The 26,948-nt window shown below is 37.0% G+C and overlaps 2 protein-coding genes across 6 annotated transcripts in view; one reads left to right on the forward strand and one right to left on the reverse strand.

Moving 5' to 3' along the window:
* The first annotated feature begins 3,432 nt into the window (after window positions 1-3,432).
* Window positions 3,433-25,381, forward strand: ZNF570 (zinc finger protein 570). Of its 5 annotated transcripts, none has more exons than XM_033413762.2 (5): window positions 3,951-4,015; window positions 4,882-4,956; window positions 8,864-8,990; window positions 9,320-9,415; window positions 21,694-25,381. In XM_033413762.2, exons 2-5 carry the CDS (start codon window positions 4,924-4,926, stop codon window positions 23,046-23,048), a joined length of 1,611 nt encoding a protein of 536 aa, XP_033269653.1. In that variant the 5' UTR covers window positions 3,951-4,015; window positions 4,882-4,923; the 3' UTR covers window positions 23,049-25,381. The 5 variants fall into 5 exon arrangements, with proteins under 5 accessions (XP_033269656.1, XP_033269653.1, XP_049558953.1 ...); XM_033413763.2 differs by lacking the exon at window positions 3,951-4,015 and adding an exon at window positions 4,049-4,113; XM_033413765.2 differs by lacking the exon at window positions 4,882-4,956 and having other exon boundaries at window positions 3,433-4,015.
* LOC125960256 (zinc finger protein 420) overlaps window positions 21,785-26,948 on the reverse strand; it is a 47,586-nt gene continuing 42,422 nt past the window's right edge. Inside the window, exon 8 of the transcript XR_007474108.1 lies at window positions 21,785-21,906. The gene's annotated coding sequence lies outside the window, so the exon portion shown is untranslated. The remainder of the gene's footprint in view (window positions 21,907-26,948) is intronic.

The following is a 26,948-nucleotide window of genomic DNA, read 5'->3' on the forward strand; positions in this document are numbered from 1 at the left end:
TTTGATTTCTTTTTTAATCCATGTGTTATTTAGACATGTGTACATTTCCAAATACAATATTCAATAATTATCCAGATATCTTTTAGTTACTGATTTCTAATTTAATTCCATTGTGGAAAGAGGCTTGTCTTGTGGCCCAGAATATGTTTTATTTTTGTAAATGTTCCATGTGCACTTGAAAAAAATTAGTATTTTTTGCTGTTGTTGGTTGTAGTGCTCTGCAAATATCAATTAGTTCAAATGATAGTGTTTTTCAAATCTTCTATGTTTTAACTGATTTTCTGTCTACTTGTTCTAGCAATTACTGAGAGTATTACTGGACTCTGACTTGTAATAGTGGATTTATCTCTTTCTCCTTCCAGTTTTATCAGTTTTTGTTTCATGTATTTTGATGCTATTATTAGGTGCATGAACATTTACAATTGTTATTCTCTATGATGAACTGACAACTTTATTATTATGAAATGATCTTCTTTATCTCTGTAATATTTTTTGCTCTGAAACCTGCTTTGTAGATATTTATATCCACTCCAGCTTTCATTTTTTGTTGTTGTTTTTTGCGGTACATGCGCCTCTCACTGTTGTGGCCTCTCCCGTTGCGGAGCACAGGCTCCGGACGTGCAGGCTCAGCGGCCATGGCTCACGGGCCCAGCCACTCCACGGCATGTGGGATCTTCCCAGACCGGGGCACGAACCCGTGTCCCCTGCATTGGCAGGCGGACTCTCAACCACTGCGCCACCAGGGAAGCCCCATCCAGCTTTCTTTTTTTTAACAGCTTTATTGAGATGTAATTTACATACCATATAATTCACCCATTTAAAGTGTATGTAATTCAATGAGTTTTGGTATGCTACATTATTACATTTTTATATTATTGTAAAATACATAACATAAAATTTGCCATTTTAACAATTTTTAAGCGTACAATTCAGTGGCATTAAGTAGATTCAAAATGTTGTGCAATCATCGCCACTATTTCCAAAACTTTTCATCAACCCAAACAGAAACTTTGTAACCACTAAGCAATAATTCCTAATTCCTCCCTCCCTGCAGTAACCTCTAATCTATTTTCTTTCTCTATGAATTTGCCTAATCCAAATATTTCATATAAGCAGAATTATACAATATTTGTCCTTTTGCATATGAGTTATTTCACTTTGCATAAATTTTTCAAGCTTCATCCATGTTGTATGTGTCCGAACTTTATTCCTTTTTGTGGCTGAAAAATATTCCATTGTATGTGTATAGTACACTTTGTTTATCCATTCATGTTTTTTCCACCTTTTGTCTATTTTGAATAACGCTTCAATAAACATTGGAAGACAAGTATCTGTTCAAGTCCCTGCTTTCAGTTCCTTTGGATATATACCTAGGAGCATAATTGCTGGGTCACATGGTAATTCTATGCTAAACTTTTTGAGGAATTGCCAAACTATACCATTTTATATTTTCACCATCATTGTACAAGGGTTACAAGTTATGCACATCCTCACTAACATGTGCTATTTTCAGTTATTTTGAAAATACCCATCCTAGTAGGTATAAAGTGGTATCTCATAGCTTTATTTGCATTTCCCTAATTACTAATGATGTTTAGTCTTTTTATGTGTTTATTGGCCATTTATATATCTTCTTTGCAGAAATATATATTCACGTCTTTGCTCACTTTTTGAATTGAGTTGTCCTTTTGTTGTTGAGCTTTAGGAGTTCTTTATATATTCTGGGTATTAAACTCTTATCAGATATATGATTTACAAGTATTTTCACCATTCTGTGGGATGTCTTTTCACCTTCTTGATGATGTCATTTGATGCACAAAAGTTTTTAATTTTGATGAAGTCCAATTTATCTATTTTTTCTTCAGCTTCTTGTGCTCTAGGTGTCATATCTAAGAACCCACTGCCAAATCCAAGGTCATTCCAGCTTTCTTTACACAGCATTAGCATGGTATATCTTTTTCCATCCTTGTACTTTTAACCTATTGGTATATATTTAAAGTGAATTTCTCATAGGCAGCATATGGTTGAGTTGTGCTTTTTTTATCCGATCTGATGATACTCAGTCCCTCTTAATTGGGATGTTCAGATCATTTATATTTAATCTGATTATTGATATAAACCTTCTATCTTTCTATTTGTTTCCCACCTGTAATTTGTTCCCTTCTCCTCTTTCTGACTTCTTTTGGATTAACTGAGTAATTTTTATGACTCCATTTTATCTCCCTTGTTGGATAATTAGCAATAACTCTTTGTTTTGTTAGTTAAGTGGTTGCTTTAGGGCTTAGCATGTACATCTTTCACTTAACACAGTGTCCATTCAAGTGATATTATATTACTTCCCATAGAATATTGGAACCTTTACATTAGTTTATTTCCATGCATTTCTCTTCTCCTGGCATTTGTGCTATTGTTGTCATACAATTTGCTTCTATATTTGTTAACATATGTATTAATAGTATAGATACGCTTAACTACATTGTTTTTATTCTTGCTTAAACAGTAATTTGTATTTTGGCAATAATTAAATAATAAGAAAATAGTATTATGTGTTAACCCTGTAGTTACCATCTCTGGTGCTCTTCACTCCTTTGTGTAGATCCAGATATCTATTTGTTATCCAAATACACATATAATAGGTCTCTTGAATTTCCCCTTCCACTCACTAATATTTTATTCATCATTTTTTAAAGCTTATTTTCTCTGTGTCTATCCCAGCACCTCACATAGCATCTGGCACACAGTAGGTGCTTTCTAATCGGATACCACAGGGCAGAATTCTTCACACAAACCTACATCTATTAGTATAATCCTCACGGTCTGCCGTACACACTATCATACCACAGTCCTACTCCATTCTCCACCAGTCAGTCACTTTCTATCATAGCACATTCTCACAGTTAACATCACAAATGTCACACAATCACACACATGGTCACAGAAATGCACCATGCTCACTCCAACACACAGAGTTTTGCATAGTTACTCTCACAGAAACATAAAATGACAGAATCACAGGGTGATGCACTAACTCACAAAATCAGTCAGGTGACAGAAACGTAAATAAAAACAAAATATAATCACTGTTGTTCTAAGGGGGTATAGAGTCAGGTTAAGGAGCCGTGAAGTGTCGGGGGAGAAGTGTAATCAGGGAAGCCCTCTTGGAAATGTGACATTTGTATCCGAACGTAGGGAACTTTGAAGATACCCGACATAGGAGCCATTTTAGGAAGAGGGGACACAGTCACATCCACCGTCACTAAATCACAAGCACAGGAACCATATGCACAGGATGACACTCTCTAGCCTGACCCCTCCCCTCCTGCCTTCAAGGTAAACCATTCCCTGAGAAAGAACGCCCTAGGGAAGGCGGGACTGGGTGGAAGCATAATGCACCTGCGCACTCCACTCCCAACTGCCCACCACACACCACACACTTTTTTCAGGTTCCCCAGCTCAAAGAGAGGGACTCACTCTTCACGCACTTTGTGTAGACGCGAGCGCACTAGCTCGCGCCCACACACCACCCGGCCCCCTGCGACTAGCCCAAGGCTTGTAATTCTCTGCTGCGTTGCTTGGGGAGGTGAACCGAAACCCTGTGCCTGCGCACTTCAATCCCAGACCGTCTAGTGTGACGCTCGGCCAGTCTCTGTGGCAGACCCAGGCTCGGAGCTGAGAGGAATCATCGGGACTTCCAGGCTCCTTCTGCAAGGCCAGGGAGAGGTCAGCGTGGCAAGAGCCGGGGCACAGGGGGCGGTGTTACGAACCCCCAGAGGAGCTGAGCTGTGGGAGTTGAACTCCCGGGTGCCGAGCCTTTTGCTGGTCAGGACTACATTTCCCAGTGGCCCCCGCGAGCACTGGGCCCGCTGCGCCTTTGTGTCCTCCGGAGGCCCGGTCGCTTCTTTCCGGGCCCGCGGAGGCTGGGTTCCCTCAGATTCAGGGCAGGAGGTGGGCCCGAGAGGAGGTTACCCGAGTTTTCCGGACTTGAACCTGGTCTTCCGGCACTTCAGTTCTGCAGGTAGGAAGTGGGTTGAGGAGCGGCCTGTGGGTCACCCTGACGTCGGTCCCCGGGCCTTCTGTGTGACTCTTCGTGTGAGACGGGGTTGAGACCTTACGGTGCGTGAGCCTGCCACCCGATGTGCCAGTACACATCGTATCTGTGTGACTGTGGGTGCGAGTGAGTCGATGGTTGGTGCCACAGAGGGCGAGACTGTGAGCGGGGGCGGGAGGGTACGCTCTGTCTCCCGTTGTTCCTGTATCCTCGGCCTCTTTGTGACTGGAGTGTGAGATCACCGGTTGTGATACCCTAGTATTTGAGGCTGGGGGCTATGGGAGAGGGTGACGGTGTGAAACTGCCCGTACCCGTGGCCGCTGTGATCTGTGTAAGATGGTGGTTGGCGCTGTAGTTTTTAAGAATCTGTGAGTGTGTGTTTTTTTTTTTTTTTTTGCGGGGGGGGGGGCGCTGAGTGAGACTCTGTGCCACCAGTATCTATTAAAACTAACCAGGTGATGCCAGTGTGCCACCAAGTTTCAGAACCACTGACCTACTGGAGAGGAGAAGGAAAGTGGAATCAGGAAGAACTTTATCTGATCTCGGTGCTGTTATTTATTAGCTGTGTGTCTTTATGCAAATGATTACATTACTTGGAGTTTTTATTTGTAAAATCTAGAAAATCTCTTGTTAAAATAATAAATTAGGAAGTGATTTAGGCACAGGTTAAATTGCATGCAAGAAGATTCCTAGGTCTCCATTCTGCCTTCTCTCTATTGGAGGGAAGGGTGCAACAGAGGAAAGAGAAGCAGAAAAATTCTAAGCTAGTGATTCTGGATGCTGCAAGGAAAGCCTAGTTTCTCATGTTCTCTTACCCATCTCACTCATCTAAGGACACTGCCATTTCCCAAGAGAAGAGTCAAGGGGAGGAAAGAATGGCTGTTGGACTTCTTAAAGCCATGTACCAGGTGAGCTGGTGTTTTCTCTTTCCTGAAATATTTTCCTGCTTTTCAAAACAAGCAGACATTAATTTTCCTTCTGCTGAAACTTTTCTGGGTGACCAATCATGTCACTTCTTAAAACCCTCCAATGGATTCCCACCTGATTCTGGATAAATGTTGAAGTCCTTACCTTGGCTTGCAAGGCCCTACATAAACTCGTCCCTGGCTAACCCTCTGACCTCATCTAATTTTTCCCACTCTGTATTTCACTCACTTGGTTCCAGCCACACTAGCTTCCTTTTAGTGATCTGAGTACATTCTTAACTCATGGCCTTGCACTTACTGTTCCCTCTGCCTAGAATGCTGTTCCCCCAGATACAGACCAACTTCTTCATTCTGGTCTCTGTCCAAATGTTCATTCATTCATCAGATTTTTGCTAAGCACCTATTAACTAAGAGGGCTTAATCCTAGTCTTCTTTTCTGCTCTGTCTACACTCCTTTGTTGATCTCACTCTGTTTCACGGCTTTAAATACCATCTATATGTCAACAACTACCAAATTGTATACAGCCCAGAAATCCAGACTCATATATCCAACTGCCTACTCAGCATCTTCATTTGGTTGTGGAATGGATACCTCAAATTTAGATGTCTCAAACGGAGTGAAATGAGCCATTGGAAGTTTGGGAGCATAGGAGTGGCATGATCTGATTCCCATTTAATAGGATCACTCTGGCTGCTATTGAAAATAAACTGAATGGGACAAGGATAGAAACAGGAAAATCAATTAGAAAACTCTTACATACTTCCCCATCTAAGATGTTCAAGCTAAAAGTCTTCCATTAGGAAATTCTGTTTGCCCTGCCTTCAAAATATATCCAAAATCTGACCACTTATTACTACCACCAGTTTCTATTCTGGTATAAACCAATATCTCTCACCTGGATTATTGCTATCCCCAACAGAGCAGCCAAAGTGATCCTGTTACGTATGTCATATTATGTCATTCCTCTTCATTTCAGGGAGAGAAACAATGGAAAGTATAGACAACTCTTTAAAACAGTTTAGCTGTAAGGGAAGAGGAGAAATGAGTGGTAACTGAAGGAGAAACTGTAGTCAACAAGGTTTTTTAAAGATGGGTATATGTCTGTGGGCTGATGTTAAAGATTCAATAGAAAGGGAAGTTGAAGATGAAGAGGAGAGAGGAGGGAATTGCTGGAACACTGCTTGCGAAGCTGAGAGCAGCTGAGGTCTAGGATACAAGTGGAGGGGTTTGGCCTTTGCTAGGAAAGTGGGCTGTTCATTTATAGTAAAAGGATCAAGTTAGAGTTTATGGGCCAGATGCAAGTAGATGTGTAGATGTTGTGGGAATTTGTGGAAATTCTCTTAAAATGACTTGTTTTTTCAGTGAGACAAAGCAAGATCCTTAGCTGAGAGAAAGGATGGGGGGTGAGGTATTGAAGATTGAGGAGAGAGAAGAAAGTATCAAATGGTCATTTAGGAGGGTGGGGGAAATGAATGGACTAGAGAGATGTATCATGTATGTAGGTAGAAATGTATCATTTTGGCCCCCTGGAAGTTAGTGATCATGAATTTAAAGTGAGACCAATTAGCATGATTTCTCTAGCAAAGTTCAGCTGTGCAGCTTCCAGAAACAGAGTATGCTGAGTGATGGCTGTGGTTTAACCAGGTGAGTATAGTTAAGTGAGAGGGAGCCGGGCAGTTGAGGGTATATGCGTGGGGGTGATTATAACAAATGGTTGTTCTAGGAAGTGAGGGTATGTGGGAGTGAAGAACAGTGAAAACGTGGTGAGATCAATGATTTGTAGGTTCTAGTGTGGTGGAAGAATTATCCTAATTGGGGTACCAGAGGGAAAAAACTGGAATATAGGAGGTAGAAGTGAGAGTGGGAGAGTTGAGATTATGGAGAGTTTTGTACTTATTGGTAACGACAAGGTCTAGGGCATGATCATGAAGTGAGCGACTGTAGAAGGGTGGAAGACAGGCTTATTGGAGAAAATGGGGTCAGAGAACTGAGAGGCCAGGCTGTTGGGAGGGTTATTTATATGGATATTGAAACATATGGGTACTCCCGTACGTTTAATGGGAGTACCATTGGAGAGAGTAACAGTGAGTTAGATGCTGAAGTGTTCAAGTAATGACAGAGAATTTGCATCTACGAGGAATTGGTAGATAATGGAAACAAGAAGTGATAGTGACATAGCCTGATTTCATGAGGTTGAAAACTAGGTATATTTTAGGAAAGAGGGTGGGGCAATGGTATGGAAACAAGTGTAAGGAGCAAAGAGGTCACCTACCTCACCTCCATGTGCTGTGTACAAGGGATGTGAGAAATAAGACAGTCACCACATGACAGGGCTTCAGGGAAAGTTGTCTTCTCCGTTGGGAATCATGTTTCTATAAGGCAAAAACGTTAAGGGAACTGTTGACTTTCTTTAGATTGGTTTGATTATAATTATGAATGGATTTTGAAATCAAGTATTTGGTTAGAGTTCAAATATTTTAAGAGGTTCTTTGTTAGAGGTCAAATATTTTAAGGTTAGAGTTTAAGCTCCTTATGTTGACATTGTAATTATTTTCATTGACTGTATAAATTAAAGACTCAGTGAAAAAAATGTGTATGTTGTATATAAAAAATTTATACATTTATTATACATATTTATGTAAGCTAAGGAAAACATTTTTGGAAGCATGTATACCACATGAAACTAACTCTTAACAGGAGCGTTTCTGCAGTATATGAAGGATGTTATTGCTAGGGCAGAGAGAGAAATTCACAAACGACTTCATATAATTAAATAAGAAGAAAAGTTACTGTGTGTTGAAAAAACACTTTAAGAATTTTTATTTTGTAGAGACAGTTTTTTAAACTATGACAAAATTGTATCAAATGCCCAATTAAAAATCTTGCTTTGACAGATTCACCTCTTCTAATTTTGTAAGAAAAGAAAACAATTTACGAGTGTGTATGTGTGTGTGTATGTATCCATCCCCACACACAAACACATAATGTATGTTAGTTTTCATCAGGTGGTCACATTATACAAACCTGGAATCCAGCTGAATCATAACATAGCTCCAAGTTTTTAAGAACTTTACTCAGCCCCTATAAGCAAAAACAGTATTATGGGGCTTCCCTGGTGGCGCAGTTGTTGTGAGTCCGCCTGCCGATGCAGGGGACGCGGGTTCGTGCCCTGGTCAGGGAAGATCCCACATGCCGCGGAGCGGCTAGGCCCATGAGCCATGGCCGCTGAGCCTGCGCATCCGGAGCCTGTGCTCCGCCACGGGAGAGGCCACAATAGTGAGAGGCCCGCGTGCCACAAAAAAAAAAAAAACAGTATTATGAGTGGAACACTCATTTCTTTACACAAAATTTTAAGTACTCTCTATAAAAGTATTTGAATTTTAATGGAATTGATCATTTGTTTTGCTTGATCTAGAACAGTTTTCAGAGATACAGCAAGCACTTTATGGTCTCATTTTTGATCCTCTTATAGCTTCTTGAACTTTGCAAAGCATTCATTCATTAATTTTGTTTATTCAGCAAGTATTTGAATGCCTCATGTGTGCCAGATACTGTTCTATAACTGGTATATAGCAGTGACCAAAACAAAAACATACTCTGCCCTCATGGACTTTACATCTTAATGGAGGTGGGGAGCAGACAATAAATAACAAAATAAGTACCATATAGAAAAATAAGGAGGGTTAGGGGAATAGGCAACTTGGGTAAGAGCATTGCTTTTGTTATATACAGAATGATCTGAGAAGCACAAAAGCCCTGAGGGGGAACATTCTTGACATATTTGAGAATGTAATATATGGGAGAGCCCTGTGTGCCTGGGGCAGAATGAATGAGGTGAGTATGGGAAGAGATGAGGTTGTTTCACTTCATTTATTTATTTCATTTCAGGAGTTGGTGACCTTCAGAGATGTGGCTGTAGACTTCTCCCAAGAGGAGTGGGATTGTCTGAATTCTTCTCAGAGGCATCTGTACAGTAATGTGATGTTGGAGAACTACAGGATCTTGGTATCACTGGGTAATAATATCTTCTTGTAAAATTGAGCTTGTACTCATAAGGGGCACTTTGCTACCACCATTGTAGTGAATTTTTGGATAGCATCTGTAGTGCTTGGCTGAAAGTCTGCTGCCTGTGCCAAAGTAACGGGTTAATATTTGTGGAGTTGGCAGTGAACAGGTCTATTATTAATCTGTGTTGGAAGCTTCAACTTCCCTGTCCTTTGAATACATGTCCTTATCACAGTTTTCTCTGGCGTACTGCAAGCTTCTTCTTCCCTGATGATCAAAGAATTGGATGTGAGTTCTGGGATATCTACAGCATGACCAAATTCTGTTTCTTATATGCAGGACTTTGCTTTTCTAAACCAAGTGTGATATTATTGTTGGAACAAGGGAAGGAGCCCTGGATGGTAAAGAGAGAGCTGACAAAAGACTTGTGCTCAGGTGAGTGAAGAGGAATAGGCAGGCAAAAACCTTTGCAGGTGACAGCCCAGCTTGACTCAAAGGTATCACACCTCTTCACTCTTCTTTGTTGTTGGCATGTTCCTCTCAAATGTCCTAGGTCTTAGTAGAAGCTTGAGTCCTTTTAGTGTGTTCTCCCAAAGTTGATATTCTAAACTGTCTCTCCTTTCACATTTTGCCCCCTCTTATCTATTCTGAGTCCCCTTCCTTCCCAGTCTCATAAACCTCTTCCAGTCTTTAAAAAATCTTTTCCTAATCTGATGAACTTTTGAACTTTTGATGAACCACAAACAGCTGTAACTGAAGTAACAAGTTCAAATCCTGACACTTACATGCAGTGGAACTTTGGGCAAGTTACTTAACCTCTCTGTGCCTTTGTTTTGTCATCTATAAAATGGGATAATATTTTTAAGGTGCTTTCAACAGTTCCTATCTCATATTATGAGCTCAAAAGCTGTTAGCTGCTAGTATTATAATAGTAGTAGTTTATCTCTAAATGCCTCATTTTTCTCTTAATGGTCAGTTCATTCATTCCTTTAATCAACATTTATTGAATTTGTACTTTAAACAGAGTACTTGCAAGATGCTAGGGTATTATACGTTTATGTAAATAATCAAATAGTTGATAGGCTTGTAGCAGTGATAAAATATGGCTGAAAATGGCACACATGAAAAGAAAGCTGACATGAAGGAAGCTCAGAGAGAGGTGAGAGAGGAGTCTGCTTAGTTGGGAAGATGGTCTTTAACAAAAACACAGGTCAGGGACTTCCCTGATGGTCCAGTAGTTAAGACTCCTCACTTCCACTGCAGGGGGCATGGGTTTGATCCCTGGTCAGGGAACTAAGATCCTGCATGTGGTGTGGTGTGGCCAAAAAAAAAAAAGGTCAAAAGCTAGAAAACATTTGAGGGAGAAGAGATTAAGAGGTTAGCTTTGTGGTGTAGGAAGGATTTTCAGATAGGCATAGGAAGCATTAAGGTGAAATGAAGGACTTAAAGTTCAGAAGAAAATTAGGGTCATTGTAAACATCTCTGTCAACACTACTCCCCAACCCATCCCCACCCCTTCCACTACCTCTCCCCAGTCTTTTATGTTCATGTTCAGTTTTCTAAGGAAAAATTTTGATATGGAACTGTAGTATCAAAGAATACATGGCTAAATTTTATTTATTAATTATTATTATTAAATAAATCATACACACATAAATATATTAGACTAAATATGTACTTTAGGTAATAATATAACAAAAAATGTACCTGCTTCTTAACTTAGGATATAGAAGGTTGTCACTGCCATTTTAGGCCCTCAAGGGCCCCTGCCTAGCGATATATCACTCCCTACTCTTGGACCATCTCTACCACTCACTAGGGTAACCATTATCCTACAATTTTGCTTATCATTTCTTGACTTTTCTTTATTGTTGGTGCCATATAGCCCTAAACAAAATACTTATATTTGCATGTTTTCAATTTTTTATATATGGAAATATATTAGAAATATAGTATACAGATAATTCTGACTTTTTTCAACTCAAAATTATATTCCTGAGATTCATCCATATTGATTTTAGTGACTATTTTTTATTGAATTTTTCTTCCTGTTGAAATATAATGTATTCCACTGTGAAAAATCACAATTTATGCATTGAAGGGCATTTGAGTTGTTTCAGTTTTATGTTATTATAAATGTTACTGCTATGAACCTTATTATACATGACTGATGGTGTACATATGCTGGAGTTCATGTAGAGAATATAGCCAGGAATTTACTGCATAATGCTATTTTACTTTCCAGATTACTTGTACTAATTTACTTCTAACAGCTAACAGCTGTGTGTAAGAGTACTCATTGCTCCACATTCAGAATTGACAAATTTTTTGCAATTTTGACAGGTATGAAATATTATCTCCTTATACTTGTCATCTGAATTTCCTTGACTACTAAAAAAATTTGGCATCTTTTTATATATATAAATGGCCATTTTGATTTCCTCTTCTGTGAAGTGCCTGCTGAAGTCTTTTGTTCAGTTTGGGGAATATATATATTTTTTATGAAGTATAGTTGATTCACAATATCATATTAGTTTCAGGTGTACAACATAGTGATTTGATATTTTTATAGACTATACTCTATTTAAAGTTATAAAATATTGGCTATATTCCCTGTGCTATACAATATATCCTTGTTGCTTATTTATTTATTTATTTTTTGCTGTGCCATGTGGCTTGTGGGATCTTAGTTCCCTGACCAGGGATCGAACCCAGGCCCACTGCAGTGAAAGCGCCAAGTCTTAGCCACTGGGCCACCAGGGAATTCCCACTTATTTATTTTATACATAGTAGTTTGTACCTCTTAACCCACTACCACTATCCTGCCCCTCCCCCATACCTTCTTTGTACTGGTAACCACTAGCTCATTCTCTGTGAGTCTGTTTCTGTTTTGTTATGTTCATTTGTTTGTTTTATTTTTTAGATTCCACATATAAGTGATAATATACAGTATTTGTCTTTCTCTGTATGACTTATCACTAAGCCTAATACCCGCAAATGGCAAAATTTCATTCTTTTTTTATGACTGAGTAGTATTCCATTATATATATTCACATACATATATATATAGGTATATATGTCACATCTTTATCCATTCGTCTGTTGATGGACACTTAGATTGCTTCCATATCTTGGCTGTTGTAAATAATGCTGCTATGAACATTGGGGTGCATGTATCTTTTTGAATTAGTGTTTTTGTTTTCTTCAGATATGTACCCAGGAGTGGAATTGCTGGATCATATGGTAGTTCTATTTTTAGTTTTCTGAGGAACCTCTGTACTGTTTTCCATAGTGGCTGTACCAATTTACATTCCCACCAACAGTGCAAGAGGGTTCCCCTTTCTTCACATTGTTATTTGTGGTCTTTTTAATGATAGCCATTGTGAAATGTATGAGATGATATCTCGTGGTTTTGATTTGTGTAGCTTATGTTTTTGATTTTGATATTTTGTTTTAAGAAACCTTTCTATATTCTGAAGTCATATGGGTGTTCTCAAATTGTCTTCTAAAGATTTTTCTTTTACATTTAGGGCCATAATCCAATTGAAATTGATTTTTGAGATTGAAGTATTTAATTTCTAAAATCAAATGTCTCAGACATTTACTGAAGAAATGAGCTCTCTTTGCTTATTGTTCTGAATGTTACCTCTTAATATATCAGGTTATAGTATATTTATGGGTCTGATTTTGAGCTCTGTTCCATTCCATTGATCTCTGTTTTCTTACGCCAGTACCACACTATCTTAAATATTTTAATGTAATACTTCAATATCTGTTAGGGTAAGTCCCTATACCTTGTTTATGTTCTTCAGAATTTCTTGTTTGCCCTTTGGCCATCTAACTAAATTTAGGTCAATTTCCACTAGAAAGCAACAAAAAGCTATTGGCTTTTGGTCCAAATTTTATTCTATATATCAATTTTGGAATTTGTTTTTATTTGTGAACGTAGTTTATCTCTCCATTTACTTAGGTCTTTAAATTTCCTTCAAATGTGTTTTATAATTTTCTCCATAAAGGACATGCACATCTTCTATTAGATTAATTCCTAGGCATTTTAGTTTTGTTCCTGTGTTAAATGTTGTCTGTGTTTTCAATTTGTTGCTCATACATAGAAATAAAGTTAACTTTTGTACTTTGACCTTATATCCAGCAACGTTGCCAAGCTCTCCCATTAATACTAGTAATTTTTAGATTTCCTTGGATTTTTCTGTGGGCAGGCATGTCTGTGAATAATGGCAGTTCCTTTATTTTAATTTCTTATACCCTTAATTTCTTTTTTCTGTTACCCTGTCTTAGATCACCAATATGGTATGAACCAAAGTAGTGATAGCAGGCATTTTTATCAACTTCTGGTCTCAATGAAAGTGCTTTAATATTTTGTAATTAATAATTCTGATGTTTAAATGTTTCTGGTAGATACCCTTTCATTACTGTTTGCTAGAGTTTTGTTTGTGTAAAGCTTTTGAGTTTTAATGTTTTTTTGTAACTGTAGATGATTAGATGATTTTTACTTTTTCATCTGTTTATGTAGTGAATTACATATTTAATGTTGAACCAATCTTGTATTCCTGAGACAAACCCATCTTCATCTTTTCCATTCATAGCTAGCTGCTATTTGCCAATATTTTGTTTAGTTATTTTGCATCTATGTTTGTCAGTGAGGTTGGCCTTCAGTTTTTCCCTTCATGTACTCTTCTTGTCAGATTTTGGAATCAGGATTGTCCTAGTTTCATAAAATCTGTTGGTGAGTATTCCTCTTTTTATTCCTTAGAAGAATTTGGGTAAAATTTTACAAATTTGTCTTTTGAATGTTTGGTAGAACTTTGTTCATCTTGGCCTGGGATTTTTTGTGTGTGAAAAGAATTTAAACTATTAATTCAATTTCTGTTATAAGATTTTGTGTTTTTTATTCTTCTTATAGTCATGGAGTTATGGTTTTTTTCTAAAAATTTATAATTCTCATATAAGTTTTAAAATTTATTAGATAAAATTATTCATTATTTTCTCTTATCTGAAGTTGGTAGTATATGTAAATATGACCTCTTTTTCCTTCTAAAAAGGGAGAAACAAATCTTTCAACTTATTAACGTTTTCAGACATTTTTTACTTCACTGATCCTCTCTAATTTATCTTTAAATTTTTTTCATGTATTTCTCCTCTACTATTTTATTCCTTCTATATTTTTTATGCTATTTTCTCTCTCTTTTTTGCTGGCTTTTAAACTTAGATAATTCAGTGTTTTTGAGGCTTTCTCTTTTCTATTATAAGCATTTAAGACTATATTAGGAATATAGGTCACATATTTTGGTATGTAACATTTTTGTTATCATTGTATATCTTAACATTTTCTAATTTCCATTGATTTTTTTTCTTGACTATGAATTATTTGGAAGCTTTAAGTTGCAAATTGAAGGCTTTTGTTTGGTTTAACTACATTGTGATTGGAGGATACGGTCTAGTTAACATGCATTCTTTGAAATACTTTGAAACCTCTTTTACATCTTAGGGGTTAATTTTGGTAAATATACTGTGTGTTCTGGAGAATGTCTGTGTGCTGCTTGTGGAGTACAGCATTTTATATATGTTCATTGGATTAAGCTCATTAATTGTGCTGGTCAACTCTTCTGTGTCTTTATGGATTTAAAAAAAAAATCTCTTTGAGCAGTATTTTGAAAGTGTTTCATAAGGTGATACGTTTGGGGGATTATCTTTCTGGTGAATTCTTATATTATTGTTACTCTTTAAATCTAGTGATGATTCTTCCCTTAACTATTTAGCTTAATATTAATATAACTATATTAGCCTTCTTTTGTTAATATTTCCTTAGTTTAGTTTTTCCCACCCCTTTACTCTCTTACTTTCTATGTGTTCTTTTTGTGAACAGTATATAGCTAAACATTTTTTTGTCCAGTCTGATAATCTAATTGTGTTCTTGTTGAGTTTTAGGAGTTCTTTATGTACTCTGGATATTAACCCCTTTTCAGATACATGATTTGTAAATATTTTCTCCCATTCTATCCGTGGGTTGCCTTTTCACTCTGTTGATTGTGTCCTTTGATGCACAGAAGTCTTTAATTTTCATGAACTCCAATTTGTCTACTTTTTTCTTGCCTGTGCTTTTGGTATCATAACCAAGAAATCATTGCCGATTATAATGTCATGAAGATTTTTCCCTATGTTTCCTTCTAAGATTATTTTAGTGTTAAGTTTTAGGTTTAAGTCTTTGATCCATTTGGGGTTAATTTTTGTATATGGTGTAACAACTTCTTTGTTTTGCATGTGGATATTTAATTTTTCCAGCGCCATTTATTGAAAAACCTGTCCTTTCTCCATGGAATGGTCTTGGCATGCTTGTGAAAAGTCACTTGACCATATATGTGAGGGTTTATTTCTGAGCTCTCTGTTTTCTATTCCATCAGTATATATATCTATCTTTATGTCACACCACACTGTTTTGAGTACTGTAGCTTTGTAATAAGTTTTGAAACCAGGAAGTGTGAGACCTCCAACTTTCTTCTTCCTTTTCAAGATTCTTTTGACTATTCAGGGTCCATTGAGATTACATATGAATTTTTGGATCAATTTTTCTGTTTCTGGAAAAAGCATTGGGATTTTGATAGGTATTACATTGAATCTCTAGATAGTTTTGCGTAGTTTGGACATCTTAACTTCTAATTAACTTCTGGATATTAACCCCTTCTAATTAAATTCTAATTAACTTCTAATCCATGAACACAGAATGTCTTCATTTGTTTTATTTTTTAAATTATTTTTTATTTTCGGTACATGGGCCTCTCACTGCTGTGGCCTCTTCCATTGCGGAGCACAGGCTCTGGATGTGCAGGCCCAGCAGCCATGGCCCATGGGCCCAGCCGCTCCGCGGCACGTGGGATCCTCCCAGACTGGGCCACGAACCCACATCCCCTGCATCGGCAGGCGGAATCTCAACCACTGCGCCACCAGGGAAGCCCCTCTTCATTTATTTATATCTTTAATTTCTTTCAGTAATGTTTTGTAATTTTCATTGTAGAAGTCTTTCACATTCTTGATTAATTCCTAAATATTTTATTCTTTATTGATGCTATTGTAAATGGAGTTGTTTTCTTAATTTTCTTTTCAGATTGTTCATTGTTAGTGTATAGAAATGCAACTGATTTGTGTTTGTTGACTTTGTATTCTTCTACTGTGCTGAAGTTGTTAGTTATAACAGGTGTTTGTTTTTCTTTTGTGGAGTGTTTAGGATTTCTACATGTAAGATCATGTTGTCTACAAACAGAAACAGTTTTATTTCTTCCTTTCTAATTTGGATGTTTTTTATTTGTTTTTCTTGCCTGATTGCTCTGGCTAGAATCATTTCTGACTTTAGTTGAACTGCTCTTTTTTCTTAGTCTTATTAAAGGTTCATCAGTTTTGTCGATCTTATTGAAAAAACAACTCTTGGTTTAGTTGATTCTATTGCTTTTTTAATTCTCTATCTGGTTTATCTCTGCTTAAATCTTTATTATCTTCTTCTTTCTTCTAGATTTGGCTTAGTTTGCTCTTTTTCTAGTTTGTTAATATTGTTGATTTGAGATCTTTCTTCTTTTGTGATGTAAACCTTCACAGCTGTAAATTTCCCTCTTAGCACTGCTTCTGATGCATCCCATAAATTTTGGTATGTCATATTTTTATTTTCATTTGTCTTAAGATATTTTTAAACTCTTCTGTGATTTCTTCTTTGACCCATTGGTTGTTTAAGTGTGTGTTGTTTAATTTCCACACATGTGTGGATTTTCCAATTTTTCTTTTGCTATTGATTTCTAGTTTCATTCCATTACGATTAAAAAAGATAGTTAATTTGATTTCAATCTTTTGAAATTTATTAAGACTTGTTTTATGGCTAACATATAGTTTATCCTGGATTCATGTTTATTTTCTTGATGAATGTTAGGATTTAAAAAAAAATTTTTTTTTTATTCATGGTGCTTTTGTTTTTTTTGGCCATGTCACACAGCTTGTGGGACCTTAGTTCCCCAACCAGGGATTGAACCCGGGCCCAACACAGTGAAAGTGCCGAGTCCTAACCACTGGACTGCCAGGGAATTCCTTAAAAAAAAAAAATTTTTTTTTCTTGCAGTGAGTTTGCCAAACTGCAAAATCTGAGAGGACAGCATTCCACAAGATTGTGCTTATTTCAAACACCAGCTGCAAGTTAGGGGATCCTCAGGGCCACCCTCATTTGTGACCCGCTGGCTACATGTTTGGGAGTGCCTACAGTCACCCTCAGGTTTAATAATTTACTAGAATGACTCACAGTACTCAGAGCAAGAGCTATATATTATCATTACAGCTTTACTGTAACAAAGACTACAAATCAGAACTAGCCGAAAGGAGAAACACCAAGGGTGAAGGCTGGGAGAGTTGCAAATGTGAAGTTTCTGTTGTCCTGAGGGCCCACCAGGCATCTCAGTATTCAAAAGGATATTACCAACCAGGGAAGCTCTCGCAAGCTTCAGTGTCCAGAGTTTGTTTGTTTTGTTTTATTATGTAGGCATGATTGAGTGAATCATTACCCAACATGACTCAATCTCCAGCCTTCCTTCCTTTCCCAAAAGTCAGACTGATATCATGGTGGCTCAAAGCTCCAACCCTTTAATCATATGGTTCGTCTTTCCAGCATGGTTAGCCTCCAGCCTGAGTCATCTGTCTCATTAGCAAAAACTATCTAGGGGCTCATCATGAGTCACCTTACTAGTATTAACCATCAGGTGTAGTCCAAAGGGCTCACCATGAATAACAAAGACACTCCTTCCAGGAGTTTAGATGGCTTAGAGGTTACCTCCTGGGAAATAGGGACAAAGGTCTGCCAAATTCTTTATTGCACAGTTCTTTTAAGAAATCACAATAGGCTCTGACTGTAATTGAACAGACATAATAGGTAAATTTAGTCAGACTTTGTGGCTTTACATTGTTGGTTCCTCATATACAAAAGCAAAGTGTGTATCTTCTCCCTTTATTCACATTTTTTGGGGTGGTCCATCAGAATTGTAAAGCTTTTGTTCTTTTCTTATAAAGTTTATTTCTAGGGTTTTTTCCCTCTTCATTGTTGTTGTTGTTGTCAATGTCTAAGATATCCTCTGAGACTAATTATTTTCTTTATGCTTTCTTCTATTGTTTTTTAAAATTGATTCTAAAATTGCAAAATAATATTCTTATTTGAAAAAAAGTATAAATAGTACAGTAATTCCCCCATAGCTTTTATATTCTATTCTATATTCTATTCTTTTATTTATCTAATTATTCATATGTGGTATTTTGCAAGTCCCAATGTATACTTTGTATATAAAGAAAGATAATTCTTATTAATGGTTACTATTACTAGCTGTCTTTTTTTGCGGGGGGGGGGGCACACCACGTGGCTTGGGGGATCTTAGTTCCCTGACCAAGGATTGAACCTGTGCCCTCAGCAGTTAAAGCGTAGAGCCTTTAACCACTGGACTGCCAGGGAATCCCCTTTGTGACATTTCTTAATAATATATTCCAAACTGCGTATGTTACTGTGAAAGTGTATTTTATACTTCTTCAGTATAAATCATTGAACAAGTTGATTTTTATTATAACCTTTAATATCATGTGGTATTAATGTTCTCAGCCCTGATTTTTTCTTGCTTACATTTGTCCTTCTTAATCTCTTTGGGTTTCTTCTCTTTTCCTTAATATCTTAATGTTGGAGTGCTCCAGGGTTCACTCCTTGCTCCTTTCTCTGCTATCTACACTCATTCTCTTAGTAATTTAGTCTCTTTAAATACCATCTATATGCTGGCAACTCCCAATTTAAAAACCTCTAGTCCAGACTTCTCTTTTTTTTTCTGAATTATAGTTGATTTATGGTATTATATTAGTTTCAGGTGTACAGCATAGTGATTAAAAAATTATATAGAGGAGCTTCCCTGATGACGCAGTGGTTATGAATCCGCCTGCCAATGCAGGGAACATGGGTTTGAGCCCTGGTCCGGGAAGATGCCACATGCTACAGAGCAACTAAACCTGTGCACCACTACTACTGAGCCTGCACTCTAGAGCCCGCGAGCCACAACTCCTGAGCTGCGTGCCACAACTACTGAAGCCCACGCGCCTAGAGCCTGTGTTCCGCAACAAGAGAAGCCACTGCAATGAGAAGCCCACATGCTGCAATGAAGAGTAGCCCCCCCTCACCACAACTAGAGAAAGACCGCATGCAGCAACAAAGACCCAACACAGCCAAAAATAAACAAATAAATACATAAACTTTTAAAAAAATTTTATAGATTATACTCCATTTATATAATTATAAAATATTGGCTCTATTCCCTGTGCTGTACAATATATCCTTGTAGCTTATTTATTTTATACATAGTAGTTTGTACCTCTAAATCCTCTACCCCTATCTTTCCTCTCCCTGCTTCCCTCTCCTCACTGGTAACTACTAGTTTGTTCTCTGTATCTGTGAGTCTGTTTTGTTATATTCATTTGTTTGTTTTATTTTTTAGATTCCTCATATAAGTGATAACATACAGTATTTGTCTTTCTCTGTCTGACTTATCACTAAGCCTAATACTCTCCAGGTCCATCCATGTTGTTGCAAATGGCAAAATTTCATTTTTTATGACTGAGTAGTATTCTATTGTATCAGTATATATATACCACATCTTTATCTATTCATCTGTTGATGGATAGTTGGGTTGCTTCCATATCTTGGCTATTGTAAATAATGCTGCTCTGAACATTGGAGTGCATATATCTTTTTTATTAGTGTTTTCATTTTCTTCGGATACATAACCAGGAGTGGTATTCCTGGATCATATGGTAGCTCTGTTTTTAGTTTTCTGAGGAACCTCTGTACTGTTTTCCACAGTGGCTGCACCAATTTACATTCCCACCAACAGTGTAGGAGGGTTCACTTTTTTCCACATCCTCACCAACATTTGTTATTTGTGGTCTTTTTGATGATAGCCATTCTGACAGGTGTGAGGTGATATCTCACTGTGGTTTTGATTTGCATTTCTCTAATGGTTAGTGATGTTGAACTTCTTTTCATGTGCCTGTTGGCCATCTGTATGTCTTCTTTGGAAAAGAAGTTCTTCTGCACGTTTTTTAATCGAGTTGTTTGTTATTTTGATATTGAGTTGTATGAGCTATTTATATATTTTGGATAACAACCCCTTATCCTAGACCTCTACCTTAAACTTAGTATCATGTGTCCATCTGCCTTCTCAACATTTCCATTTCAAAGTCTAAAAGACATATTAAGTTTATGATGTTTAAATCTGAACTCTGGATCTTCTATACCTCACTACCTAAGCTTGCTGTACCCATAGCTTTTCCCATCAATGTTGATGGCTATTCCATCCTTCCATTGTTCAGACCATAAACTTTGAAGACATGCTTGTCTCATCTCTTTCTATTACATTCTATATCCAATCTGTCGGTATATCCTCCTGGCTTTTCCTATAAAATATACCTAGAATCTGACCACCTCTGTATACCTCCACTGATATCTCTCTGGTCTGAATCATTATCATTTCTCACACTGATTGCTACAATAGTAGGTCCCCTTCCTTCTCCCCTTGCTTTCCACCTTCCAGTATTTTCATTAAATCATAACTAGATATCACTTCTGTACTCACACCACTTCAGTGGCTCTCTATCTCACTCAGAGTAAAACCAAATTTCTTAGGTGCCCTATAAAGCTTTAATAATCTGATTATCCTTTACCCCCTGACTTCATCTCCTACTACTCAGTCCTCTCCAGCCACAGTGGCCTTCTTGCTATTCCTCAAACAATCCAAACATGCTTCTACTTTTAGGCTGTTTCTTCTGCCCAGGATGTTCTTTCTTTAAATATCTAAGTAGCTAACTTTTTCACTTCCTTCAAATCTTTGCTTTAATTTTTTGTTTGTTTGTTTGTTTTTGGCTGAGTTGGGTCTTCGTTGCTGCATATGGGCTTTCTCTAGTTGTGGCAAGTTGGGGCTACTCTTTGTTGCAGTGCATGGGCTACTCATTGCAGTGGCTTCTCTTGTTGTGGAGCACGGGCTCTAGGCGTGCAGGCTTCAGTAGTTGTGGCATGTGGGTTCAGTAGTTGTGACGCATGGGCTTAGTTGCTCTGCGGCATGTGGGATTTTCCTGGACCAGGGGTCGAACCCATGTCCCCTGCATTGGCAGGCAGATTCTTAACCACTGTGCCACCAGGGAAGTCCTGCTTTAAGGTTAACTTATTAATGATTCCTACTTTGACTTCACCAACACTCCTGATCTCTCTTACCCTGCTTTTCTTTTTCTATAGCCCTTAGTACCTTCTAACATACAATAAAATTTACTTATTTAGCATTTATTTTCTGTCTCTCCCAAGAACATAAGATCCATGAAGGTTACTCCAATATGAAAGCATATAGAACCTTGTACCTGGTACAAGGTTCAATAAATGTTCTTGAAAGAAGTAACTATAAAAATGGAGATTATTTCAGTTGCTGTATTATTCATACATGCATAAAATTATAACTGAGTCCAGTCACCTACATAAGTCCTTCTTGACCTGAGATTTACCTTATTGATTTTCTTATAATTCTAATCATTCCTCCTCAAGTTTCTCTATGATCTATTTTCAGTTTCTGTTCTTACACACTTCAGAACTACTTTCATAAATGTACTCTCTGGTACATAATAGAGTAGACATTTTTTTTCTTATTATTTTTCAGACTGGGAATCTGTGTGTGAGACTGAAGAGTTAACCCCAAAGCAGGACATTTATCAAGTGCGATCATCTCAGAAAGTAATAGAAACACTTACAAGCTGTGGCCTTGAGTACTCCAGATTGAAAGAAGAATGGAAATGTGAGGGCCACTTTGAGAGGCAACCAGTGAATCAGAAGGCATGTTTCAAGGAAAAGACAATCACTCACGAAGAAGCCCCTGTTGATGAAAGAGGACAAGAATATAACAAAACTTGGGGAAGTTTCCATCCCAGCACACTACTTCATACACAACAGATAATCCCCAAAGAGGAGAAAGTACATAAACATAACACACATAAAAGCTTTAAAAAAAGATTAATGGCTATTAAGCCCAAGAGTATCTATACAGAGAAGAAACTTTTGAAATGTAATGACTGTGGAAAAGTCTTCAGTCAGAGCTCATCCCTTACTCTTCATCAAAGAATTCATACTGGAGAGAAACCCTATCAATGTATAGAATGTGGGAAAGCCTTCAGCCAGAGATCAAATCTTGTTCAACATCAGAGGATTCATACTGGAGAGAAACCCTATGAATGTAAGGAATGTAGGAAAGCCTTCAGTCAGAATGCACACCTAGTTCAACATCTGAGAGTTCATACTGGAGAAAAACCTTATGAATGCAAAGTGTGTAGGAAAGCCTTCAGCCAGTTTGCTTACCTTGCTCAACATCAGAGAGTTCATACTGGAGAGAAACCCTATGAATGTATTGAATGTGGGAAAGCATTTAGCAATAGATCATCTATTGCCCAACACCAGAGAGTTCATACTGGTGAGAAACCTTATGAATGTAATGTCTGTGGGAAAGCGTTTAGCCTTCGTGCATACCTTACTGTCCATCAGAGAATACATACTGGAGAGAGACCCTATGAATGTAAGGAATGTGGGAAGGCTTTCAGCCAGAATTCACACCTTGCTCAACATCAGAGAATTCATACTGGAGAAAAACCTTATAAGTGTCAGCAATGTAGGAAAGCATTCAGCCAGATTGCCTACCTTGCTCAACATCAGAGAGTTCATACTGGAGAGAAACCCTATGAATGTATTAAATGTGGGAAGGCTTTTAGCAATGATTCATCCCTTACTCAACATCAGAGAGTTCATACTGGAGAGAAGCCTTACGAATGTAATGTTTGTGGAAAGGCTTTTAGTTACTGTGGGTCCCTTGCCCAACATCAGAGAATCCATACTGGAGAGAGACCCTATGAATGTAAGGAATGCAAGAAAACCTTCAGACAGCATGCACACCTTGCTCATCATCAGAGAATCCATTTTGGGGAGTCACTGTCACCACCCAATCCAGTCAATCACCAAGTCCTGTAGACTATCTCAAAGATACTTCTGGAATTTATACTCTTTTCTCCATCTCTAATGTTGTCATCCTTGTCTAAGATTCATCTCACCTGGATCACTCTATAGCTTTCTAACAGGTCTTCCTGTATCAACATTTGGTCCCCTTAAATTCATTTTCCACCATGCACCCAAACTGATCTTTTTCAAGTGTAAGAATACACACATCACTGCCTCCAGTTAAAAGTTTTTTTGGCTTGCTGTTGTTCTTAAGCTAGCATCCACAGTCTTTAAAACTGTCTATGAGGAGCTTCATTATCTGGTTCTTAGATACCTTTCAGCCTTATTTTATTCCAGTCTCTCTGGGCACTAGGCACTTCCCAGGTCTAAGAGCTTAGGTTCTGGAAAATCATAGCTCTACCACTACTGTAGCATTGTGTGATTTTGAGTAACTTGCTTGACTTATCTAAACCTCAGGGTTTTCTTTAATTCTTAAAATAGGGATAATAAAGGATACTGTATTGTAGAAATGTGAGTATTAAATGAAATAGTGTCTATTGTAGATTGGTGCATATTAAGTAAAAAATTTGCATGCAGAGTACTTAACATAGTGCATCAAATATAGCAGATATTCAATTTAATAATAATAGCTAACATGCATTGAGTGCCTACTTTGCACCAGGCACTGTTCTACATACTCAACATATATTAACTCATTTAATCCTTACAGCTAAAACAAGATTCCTTAGTGGATAAAGCAGAACATCATGGGAAGCAGCAGGTCAGAACTGGGGAAACCTAAAAACTTTAGAATATATGTGGGAGTGTTTGTACACTAGGTGAGTAATTGATATAGACAAAAGTAGTAGAACTATAACACAACCAGTTTTAGGAGATTTCTAAAGAAACAATTGGATATACTAATTAAATAAAATGAAGATTCACTGAGAAAAATGCAGAACTTATATTTAGATCAAGAAAAGAACAGAGAGTATTGCAATTAACTCCAAAAACCCAATAAACAGAAATTTATACTGTAGCATAAAAAGACATCAATCCCAGGTAATTGAATGGGTGAATCTAGGTGATTTCAAAAGCATTTAAACTGTTTCATCCCATAGAAAAAGTATATAAATTTTTATCAAGTGATTATAAAATTGAAACCAAAAGGGGACTGAGGAAAGAAAACTACAGTCAAATGTAGTTTGACTACATTTATATATATATACACATGCATATATATACTTTCATTCAGTGAATTTTGAGTACTGTTTGCCACACACTGATTTAGACATGAGGAGATAACATGATCAATACAAAGACCATGTCCTCATGGAGTTAAAACAATAGATTTTCTAGGCCCAGAAAACTGAAGAACAATAAAATAAATAGAAGGGTATTATATAGCCTAGGCTGAAGAGACTCAAAATAACAAAGTTATCAGTTACCCCTAATTTACAACTTCACTGCAGTTCCAAGCAAATTTCCTCAATGGGCCTTTTTGCCCTTTAATTTCACAGCTTTGTTTTGAAATTCATCTATGAAGTGTGAATTCTAAAGAACAAGAAAATTATCGAATCTAATCTATTTGTAGAAATTTTGCATATGATAAAGTTGGTTTATACCAGTAGAGAAAGGATGGATTTGGGAGTAGTAAAATAATTGACAATGTATATCATGGCAGTAAGGGAAAAAAATAAAATGAACTATTTCAAAATCATCACATTAAAAAAAGCATCACAGTACCTATTACTGGGAAGATGTGGAGCAATAGGAATATTCATACAGTGCAGTTGAAAATAGTTTTTTAAAAAGAATAATGTATCAATATCTAGTAAAGTTGAAGATGTGGATACTCTTTGACCCAGCAATTCCACACTTAAACCTCTACAGAGCCTCTCCTTATGTGTTCAGGGAGATGTACATGAAGACCCACTTCAGTGTTGTTTGTGAAAATGAAAAGTTTAGGGTAAGCAAAACAATCATTAGGGTTTAAGTAAGAATTGAAATTAATGAACTAGAGATACTTTTATCAATATGGATACATCTCAGAAACTATTGAAATCGAACTAGAGGGTATTTTGTGTGATATGGTTCCACTTATTTATATAAAGTTTGAAAACATGCAAATCAACACTATGTATATTTTTCATGGCTAAATACCATATGGAAATAATCATCAAATTGTGATGACCTCTGGGGAGGGAGAAAAATGAGATTGAGGAAAGGATGCAAAGGGAGGTATCTTTTAATCATTAATTTCTTTAAAAAATAACTGGCCAGTTCTAAATTGATGGTTGTGGGTTTTTATTCTCTGTATCTTTCTATATGTTTAAACTATTTCATAATTAAAAAAATTTAAGTAATGTTTGCTTTTGTCAGTTATTCCTTCACTATACCTCACACATGCCATATTCACCATTCATCCAATCCATAGTCACCATTTTCTTCAGAAAGAAGCTCGTATACAATTGCCTTCCAGATGCAATCACTGTTAACAATTTGGTGACTATCCTTCCAGGCATCAGAGTTTTGAGAATGACTATATTTTTACGCTGAGAGTTTTATATCCTACTTACTGCATTTTCTTCCCCCATCATTCCTTTTTTCCCCCAGCTTTATTGAGGTAGGATTGACAAATTAAAATTATATATATTTAAGGTGTACAACATGTTTTCGTATATTTATACACTGAAATGATAACCACAATCAAGCTAATTAACACATCCATCACCTCACATAGTTACCATTTGTGTGTACTACATCTTACCATCAGTATGATTAACAATCACTCGCTATTTCCCCCCAACCACTCCAGGCCCTGGCAACTGCTAATCTACTTTTTGCTTCTATGAATTTGACTATCCTGGACATAAATGGAATTATACAATATGTTGTGTTTTATGACTGACTTCTTTCCATTAGCATAATGTTTTCAAAATCCATGTTGTAGCATGTATCAGTACTTCATTCTCCTTTTAAAAAAATAGACTTTATGTTTTAGAGAAGTTTTAGGTTCACATCAAAATTGAGTGAAAGGTACAGAGATTTTTTTCATATGACCCCCCACCCCCACACACGCTTAGCTTCCCCCATTATCAACATTCCCCATTAGAGTGGTACATTTGTTATAGGTGATGAACCTACATTGGCATATTATCACCCAAAGTCCAGAGTTTACATTAGAGTTTACTCTTGGTATTTTTTTATTATATGTGTTTGGATGACGTTATGATGACACAAATCCACCATTATAATATACAGAGTAGTTTCACTGCCCCGAAATTCCCTGTGTTCCATTTATTTATCCCTGCCCACTAACCACTGGCAACAATAAGTTTTTTGTTGTGTCCTTCGTTTTGCCTTTTCCAGAATGTTGTATAGTTGATATCATACTGTATGTAGCCTTTTCAGACTGACTGCTTTCACTTAGTAATATGAATTTAAATTTCTTTCATGTCTTTGCATAACTTGATAACTAATTTCTTCTTAGCACTGAATAATATTCCACTGGCAGGATGTACCACAGTTTGTTTATTCATTCACCCGCCAAAAGACATCTTTGTTGCTTCCAAGTTTTGGCAATTATGAATAAAGCTGCTCTAAACATCTATGTGCAGGTTTTTGTGTGTACATAAGTTTTCAGATTCTTTGGGTAAATACCAAGGAACCCGATTACTGAATCATATGGTAAGAACTTCATTCCCTTTTATTGCCCCAAATATTCCACTTCATGGTTTTGCCACATTTTATTTATCCATTCATCAGTGGGTGGACATTTGGATTGTTTCCACATTTTGACTATTATGAATATTGCTGCTCTGAACATTGTGTACAAGTTTTGTGTGGACAAAAAAATAAAAATATATTTTTATTTCTTTTGGATATATAACTAGGAGTGGAATTCCTAGATCACATGGTAATTCTTTTTTT

This window comes from Orcinus orca, chromosome 20 (assembly GCF_937001465.1).
Source record: "Orcinus orca chromosome 20, mOrcOrc1.1, whole genome shotgun sequence".
NCBI classification, from domain to species: domain Eukaryota; kingdom Metazoa; phylum Chordata; class Mammalia; order Artiodactyla; family Delphinidae; genus Orcinus; species Orcinus orca.

Coding starts and splice junctions, on each gene's coding strand:
- ZNF570 (XM_033413762.2), top strand. CDS start 4,924: ATGGCTGTTGGACTTCTTAAAGCCATGTACCAG. Junction 8,991..9,319: donor CAGGATCTTGGTATCACTGG/GTAATAATATCT, acceptor TCTTATATGCAG/GACTTTGCTTTTCTAAACCA. Junction 9,416..21,693: donor GACAAAAGACTTGTGCTCAG/GTGAGTGAAGAG, acceptor ATTATTTTTCAG/ACTGGGAATCTGTGTGTGAG.